Source organism: Lutra lutra, chromosome 1 (assembly GCF_902655055.1).
Source record: "Lutra lutra chromosome 1, mLutLut1.2, whole genome shotgun sequence".
Classification (NCBI taxonomy): Eukaryota; Metazoa; Chordata; class Mammalia; order Carnivora; family Mustelidae; genus Lutra; species Lutra lutra.
Window position 1 is genome coordinate 11,633,466 of NC_062278.1, and position 7,361 is coordinate 11,640,826.

Sequence of the window (7,361 nt, forward strand, 5' to 3'; positions counted from 1 at the left end):
AGGGCCGTCGCCCCCGAACCACAGCGACTTCAAGGGTCCCAACCTACACTCACCACACCCTGCAATGGAGAATGCCCACCCCGGTCCCGGCCCCCGCCACACTTCGGCCGCCCCCACCTCCTTCCGGGAAGGCGTAGGCACCTGGCGAAGGCCGCCGCGTGCCTCACTTCCCCGCGAACTACATCTCCCAAAATCCCCATCGGCCGGACCCCCGCCCCCGCTGCTGGTGGGAGTGGGGGCGGGGCGGAGCCTTCCGAGCCGTCCTGCCTGTGTCCCCCAGGGTAGAGTTCATTTTAGGAGAGATTCCTGGGTTCCCTGTTAAAGTAGGACCTCTGTCCCGATTAGGTCCGACTCTGTCCTCCGTACCCACTGTGGTCCCCTCACGGTAAGACGACAGATGGTCTAGTCCAGCGGAGACACTCCCCCTGCGCCGGGAGACCAGTGGAGAGCGAAGGGCAGACCGCGCACGCATGCGCAGAGGCGCAGCTTGGGGGCGGGAGCCGCTAAGCCCCTTCCCCAAGGCTGTGAAGGTGAGTAGGGGGCGGAGCGGGACGTGTCCCTCGGGACTCACCACTGCCTGGCCCTGGCCACCGGGGGTTCAGCCTCCACCATCCAAACTATAAAGCTGTTGACCCCAACTGTCCAGAGACTTGGGGTCCGCAGGAGCGCGGTTCTAGCGTTTGTAGCGTTTGTACGTCAAAATCCCACTTCTGATTAAACCACTTCTGGCATTTAATTGCCATTATCTAGTTGTAAGTTGTTCTCTTCTGCTAGACCATGAGTTTTAAGAAATAACAGCTAACGTGTCGGGAGGGCCCAGATTTCATCTCGGTTTTCTAGCATATAGCAAACATCTCCTTGGTAAAGTAGGGAGCTTTGGGACACTTGATTTCTATTCAATTTAGTGTCAGACTACGTACATACTTGCTCCTGTTCTCTGTTTCATGTGTGTAAGTTTCATGAGAAGACCCCTCGAGATGATGAAGACAGTTTTACACTAAAGATGCAGTGGCCGTGATGAAGTTGATAATCTGCTGGGGATACAGAGAATTAAGCAAGACCTTATTGTGCCCTAACCCTAACCATTTTCCTTACACTTTGCTCTGTGACTGGGTTATGTTGCTTTATCTTGGGGGCCGACATTTTCTCTTAAAATGGGAAGACTGGATGAGATCTCTAAGAACCTGCCAGCTCTGAAATTCTGTGGTTGGTTAGTGAGGAGTAGAATCCAGATTATATCACAATATGTTAATACTAAGCATCATTGGGAAGCCTGGGTGGCTCAGTGGGTTAAAGCCTCTGCCTTCGGCTGGGGTCATGATCCCAGGGTCCTGGAATCGAGCCCCTCATCGGGCTCTCTGCTCGGCAGGGAGCCTGCTTCCCTCTCTCTCTCTCTCTCTCTCTGCCTGCCTCTCTGCCTATTTGTGATCTCTGTCAAATAAATAAATAAAATCTTTAAAAAAATACTAAGCATCATCAACTTCAGTTTCTCTGCTGACATATGTGAAATATAGCTATAAACATCTGGTAGCAGCATTAGAAAAATACTGCCCCTTACTGGACCTGTAATTTCCTTATTGCTGAAAATATGAGATTTGCTGATAATACAACTTCCTTTACTCTTTATTTGTTGTCTGTTTGTAGACCATCACTAGGAAGATTATGAACATGATGTATGTGACAATGGTTCAAATCTTAAGGTCTCATCTGATAAATGTTCCAATGATATCTAATAGAAAGAAAATGCTCCCATATCTTGGTGTCATTAGACACAGAGCGTTGTCAACTCATATATCCAAAAAGAAGATGCGAGAATATTATAGGCTGCTAAATCTGGATGAAGGTTGCTCTGCGGATGATGTCAGGGAATCTTTTCATAAGCTTGCCAAGCAATACCATCCGGACAGTGGCTCTGATACTGCGGATTCGGCAACATTTGTAAGGATCGAAGAAGCTTATCGGAAGGTGCTTTCCCATGTGCTAGAACAAACAAATGCCCGACAGAATAAAGTTGAAGAAGCAGAGGAAGAAGAAGACAAATTCAAATACAAAACACCCCAACACCGGCATTATTTAAGTTTTGAAGGTATTGGTTTTGGAACTCCAAGTCAACGAGAGAAGCAGTATAGGCAGTTTCGAGCTGACCGTGCAACTGAGCAAGTCATGGAGTATCAGAAGCAGAAGCTACAAAGCCAGTATTTTGTTGACAGTTTAATTGTTAAAGATGTGAGACAGAGTAAAGAACAAAAGATAACTCAAGCTATAGAGCGTTTAGTAGAAGATCTCATTCAGGAGTCAATGGCCAAAGGAGACTTTGACAACCTCAGTGGGAAGGGAAAACCTCTAAAAAAATTTTCTGGCTGTTCATATATTGATCCCATGACTCACAACCTGAACAGAATACTGATAGATAATGGATATCAACCAGAATGGATCCTAATGCAAAAGGAAATAAAGGATACCATTGATCAACTCAGAGAGGCGATCTTAGCATCCAGGAAAAAACTTGGGAATCCCATGACACCAACTGAACAGAAACAGTGGACCCAAGTCTGTGAACAGTTTCAAGAAAACATCAGAAAACTAAACAAGCGAATTAATGATTTTAATTTGATTGTTCCCCTCCTGACCTGGCAAAAAGTCCATTTTGATGCACAGAAAGAAATTGCCAGAGCCCAGGAAGTATATGAGACCCTTGTAAGAGCAGAAGAAGTCACAGGTAAAAACCCAAACAACATTGATCGGGGAGAAAGGGAGAAAACACCTGAAGTCAAGACAGGTTTTTTTAACTGGATGAATGTGTGGAAATTTATTAAAACATGACCACTTAAATATTCACAGTACTGCCTCAAACCATTTTCGGTTGTACTGATGTCACACTTAGAAGCTGAGATTTATTGTGGTAACACAAGTGATGAGAACTGTGAATCTCTGTACTTTTTCAGAACTAATCACATCTCCAGGGATGCGTGAGGGAGAAAGCTGTAAGAAACCGAGCCTGAGACATGTTCGACCAGCTTTGCTCTGAGGATGTTGCAAGAAAAGAAGGGAACTTCTAGGAAAACAAACCCATTCTGGAGTATAGATGTCAGTCATGGGTGAAATGAATTAGGACAAGGACTCAGAAGGGGAGTCATATAAAGGGCATTCCAGAAAGTCTTGGTGCAGTTTTCAGCTCTAATAACTCAAAAGACAGTTGGCTGTTGCCATCTTCAAACATAGTTACTGAAGCAAACAACAATAAGCAAACCTTAAAAAGTATTATCAGAAGTCACAAAACTAAAGGAATGGACTGTAGGCAAGCAAACTTTCAAATGATGAATGTTTTTTGCAAGCTTGCTACATACATACCCCTGAGTTATTAAAGCTTAGAATTGTTCTAAGACTTTCGGGACATTCTTTATGTGGGTGGAAATGTTATGATCAGGAAATTAGCCCAATGGAGTTATTGCACTCTTCTTTTTTAATAAACCGTCTTTGTGGATACTGAATAAAAACAAAACAAAAAAAACACGAAATACCCGAGTTGTACTTTTTCCTGCCTAACTTCATTATGTTAGCTGTACAAATCCATCAGCCAAGCTAGTTGATATAGCTGTTCTAGAAGTAGATTCTAGTGGCTACTTTTAAAGAGTTTGGGTATATTTTCTGCATCTTTGGAGGTAAAAGAAAAAAAAAAAACTTCTTGGGCTCAGTGGAAACTTGAGGTTTCACTTCTGGCTTCATCTCTAAGTCTACCTGAAGCCTCTCTGTGTCATGTTTCAGATTCCCCAGGGGCTTTTTCCGTATGAAAATCTCAGTGTAGGGATCCAATTTCTGGTCTAAGGAACTCTTTCATGAATGAAAAGGTGTCTAGGGGTGCCTGGGTGGCTCAGTGGGTTAAGCCTCTGCCTTTGGCTCAGGTCGTGATCCCAGGGTTCTGGGATCGAGCCCCGCATCAGGCTCTCTGCTGGGCGGGGAGCCTGCTTCCCCCTCTCTCTCTGCCTGCCTCTCTGCCTACTTGTGATCTCTGTCTGTTAAATAAATAAATAAATAAAATCTTAAAAAAAAAAAAAAAAGAAAAAGAAAAGGTGTCTGAATTTTTTTTTTTAAAGATTTTATTTTATTTATTTGACAGAGAGAGATCACAAGTAGGCAGAGAGACAGGCAGAGAGAGAGGGGGGAAGCAGGCTCCCCGCCGAGCAGAGAGCCCGATGCGGGGCTTGATCCCAGGACCCTGAGATCATGACCTGAGGTGAAGGCAGAGGCTTTAACCCACTGAGCCACCCAGGCGCCCAAAGGTGTCTGAATTTTGCTCCAGTTTGCACTTTCGGCAAATGACTAGAGATTGACATTCGTGAGATTGTTGTGTTCCATCCACTTTCAAAAAAATCTGACTTTTTTAGGTTTGTGTAATTGCGTTAGCCACAGAGTTGGGCTACTAGAAGAACACGGAGTGTTCAAAAGGAGCAGATCTGTTTCCTTATTGAACTCCAAGTGCGGGCTTATGGATGTGGTTCAAAAGGGGTACTTGCCACTCTTATTTTGAGATTTTTTTTTTTTTTTTTGGTCAGAGAGAGAGGGAGAGAGAGCAAGCACAGGCAGACAGAATGGCAGGCAGAGGCAGAGGGAGAAGCAGGCTCCTGCTGAGCAAGGAGCCCGATGCGGGACTCAATCCCAGGACGCTGGGATCATGACCTGAGCCGAAGGTAGCTGCTTAACCAACTGAGCCACCCAGGCGTCCCATCCACTCTTATTTTGAAAGAACAAATTATTTTGTAAAGTGCGTGATGGTTCAGTAAAACTGCATCTTCCGAGGAAATGTCAGGGCTTTCTGCTTAGGTAGGTGATGGGGTAATTAATTGGTATTATATGTGATTATTTTACTGAATGAGTTATGTGCCTTCTCCAATGATGTTATTACTCTAGACAGAATTGTGACCAGTAGGAAATGTAGCTACATAATAAGAACTATAGTTATAAAACATTTTAAAAGACTAGGATTCTGTGAATCTTGTTAAGAATGGGAATTAGATACATGACGCCAAGTTGCATTGCAGCAACATAATTCAAAGGAAACCATTTTGGGGCAACTGAGTGGCTCAGTCAGTTGGGCATCTGCTTTTGGCACAGGTCATGATCCCAAGTTCCTGGGATCGGGCCCTGCGTCAGGCTCTCTGCTTGGCGGGGAGCCCGCTTCTCCCTCTCCCTCTGCCTGCCGCTCCCCCTGCTTGTGCTCTCTCTCCCCCAGTAAAATAAATAAACAAGTCTATTAAAAACAAACAAAGGGGGGGCGCCTGGGTGGCTCAGTGGGTTAAGCCGCTGCCTTCAGCTCAGGTCATGATCCCAGGTCCTGGGTTCGAGCCCCACATCGGGCTTTCTGCTCAGCAGGGAGCCTGCTTCCTCCTCTCTCTCTGCCTGACTCTCTGCCTACTTGTGATTTCTCTCTGTCAAATAAATAAATAAAATCTTTAAAAACAAACAAACAAACAAAGGAAACCATTTTCGATATTGGATGACAGAAAGGTAAAGTTATCAGAAAGCACTAGTAAATCCTGAATTTCAGCACACCACGCCTTATGTTTGTAAATGTTGTCTGTATTAATAAGGTTAATAAAGTTCATTTTAATGATTATCCAATGGTCTCTTGTTATATAAACAACCACTAAGAATAATAACCGTATTTTTGACTGATCACCTGAATAAATGCTTTTTATCTTTTTGATTGATGATATAAAAGCTGTAAACAGAGATTGTTCTTGTGAAGAAGGCAAATTCACTCACGGAAAAAACAGATTCACTAATTTAAGGAACTAAGTTCCAGGCCAGAGAAAAGATTTTGGCCGGTTGGTCAGCGTTTCTTGAATTGTGATCCGATGCTTCTCTTTCCTCTGAGGCAGACTTGACCTTTTTCTGTCAGTGTTTCACCTTCTAACTTGGCCACTTTTTCAGGTGTAGTGGTAATGTCTGAACTCCTGAACAGGCTTGCATCAAACACTGCCTGACTCCTAACCTCAAATTTCAGGGCTCCTTTCTTCAGACTCTAGGACCAGGACCCTGGCCCAACACCATGAACATACAGCCTCAAATCCCAGTGACTTTTGGCTCCCAGCCGTGTGAAATGGTTTATGCCCTTGTTCTGTGTACGTGACGCTGGTTTGGTACCTGAGGGTTCTTAATTTTCTAGAACAGTTGCAGTCCTATTCCTTTTCTTCATGGAGCCACCTGGGCAGAGCTCTGCACTTGGCGTTGGAGCGCCTCCCAGAGATGGGAGTCTTCTGTGACCGCGGCTGTACAATCAGGGCCTGCTGCTTCCTGATGTTCTTCCCTGCCATCACTGGGACCCAGTGACCATTTGGGACCTTCTCGGTACCTCTCAGGCACCCCTCACGCTGGTTTGCTGTTCCTAGAAGGGTTGCCTTTCCTCTTCAACGATGTTCTGTTCATTCAGCATATATTTGTCGAAGTCCTGAAAGGGAAGCCACCATTCCACCATCTGGGTGGTCAGAAATCACTGAGGGGGGACATATGGACCCCTCAGCCCCAAATGTAACCCCCAGTTACTCATTTTCCTCGCTCTTACTGCTGCCACCACCAGCCTGGTTCCAGGCAGGGGACACTGACCTCCCTTTCCTCCCCTGGCCTACAGGCAGACCCACAAATGTGGCATAATACTTCTTGCCCAGCTGAGACCAGACTGCACCATCAAACTACAGCTTCCTTCAAGGCTTGGGATGATATAGGCAAGAGGAAAGCAGTCCTGGGGACAGAAGAGCCTGGCCTGTGGCCCTCTCCAGTTCATCTCTGAGCCCAGTCCCCAGCCTGCTGTAGGGGCAGAACCCACCATTCTCCCACCTCTGAGAGAATCCTCGGGTGCCCTCAGCATGCCTCCACTCCCCCAAGTCTAGATTTAGGAAACTAAGAACTAAGGAGTTTTCTTTCCTGCTGAGACCAGTTTCAGAGGTCTGGCTTCTTCTTTGAGGACCCACGTCTTCCCTAGATGACTAATGTATGTCACTGTCCCCCAGCCCCGCTACCTCTGGTCCTACCTGAGAATCTCAACAGGACAGATTTATCAAATAAGTTTAACATTGTTATAAGAGAGACCTACTCCAAATAAATAAAATCTTTTAAGCAAAAGGAGGCGCCTGGATGGTTCAGGTCATGATCTCTGGGTCCTGGGATCCAACCCGTGTTGGGTTCTGGGCTCAGAGGGGAGTCTGCTTGTCCCTCTTCTTCTGCTGCTCATGCTGTCTTTATCTCTCTCAAATAAATAAATAAAACCTAAAAAAAAAAAATAAGAGACGTACTCAACAGTTGTGGCACGGGTCCTTCCTGGTGTACTTTGAGAACCTTCTAGCAAGGAGTGTATGTTCCAGTGT

General features: G+C 45.5%; 1 protein-coding gene across 3 annotated transcripts; it reads left to right on the plus strand.

The window, feature by feature from the left end:
* Positions 1-218: 218 nt before the first annotated feature.
* Positions 219-4,582, plus strand: DNAJC28 (DnaJ heat shock protein family (Hsp40) member C28). Of its 3 annotated transcripts, XM_047720766.1 has the most exons (4): positions 219-530; positions 1,645-2,719; positions 2,946-3,848; positions 4,281-4,582. In XM_047720766.1, exons 1-3 carry the CDS (start codon positions 471-473, stop codon positions 3,026-3,028), a joined length of 1,218 nt encoding a protein of 405 aa, XP_047576722.1. In that variant the 5' UTR covers positions 219-470; the 3' UTR covers positions 3,029-3,848; positions 4,281-4,582. The 3 variants fall into 3 exon arrangements, with proteins under 3 accessions (XP_047576722.1, XP_047576702.1, XP_047576712.1); XM_047720746.1 differs by having other exon boundaries at positions 223-530; positions 1,645-3,848; positions 4,281-4,574; XM_047720756.1 differs by lacking the exon at positions 4,281-4,582 and adding an exon at positions 4,071-4,083 and having other exon boundaries at positions 223-530; positions 1,645-3,848.
* Positions 4,583-7,361: the final 2,779 nt, after the last annotated feature.

Bases quoted from the DNA above. Each gene is read 5' to 3' on its own strand.
- DNAJC28 (XM_047720746.1), top strand. From the start codon at position 471: ATGCGCAGAGGCGCAGCTTGGGGGCGGGAGCCGCTAAGCCCCTTCCCC. The intron at 531-1,644 runs GTGAGTAGGGGG...GTCTGTTTGTAG, and splicing joins CCTTCCCCAAGGCTGTGAAG to ACCATCACTAGGAAGATTAT.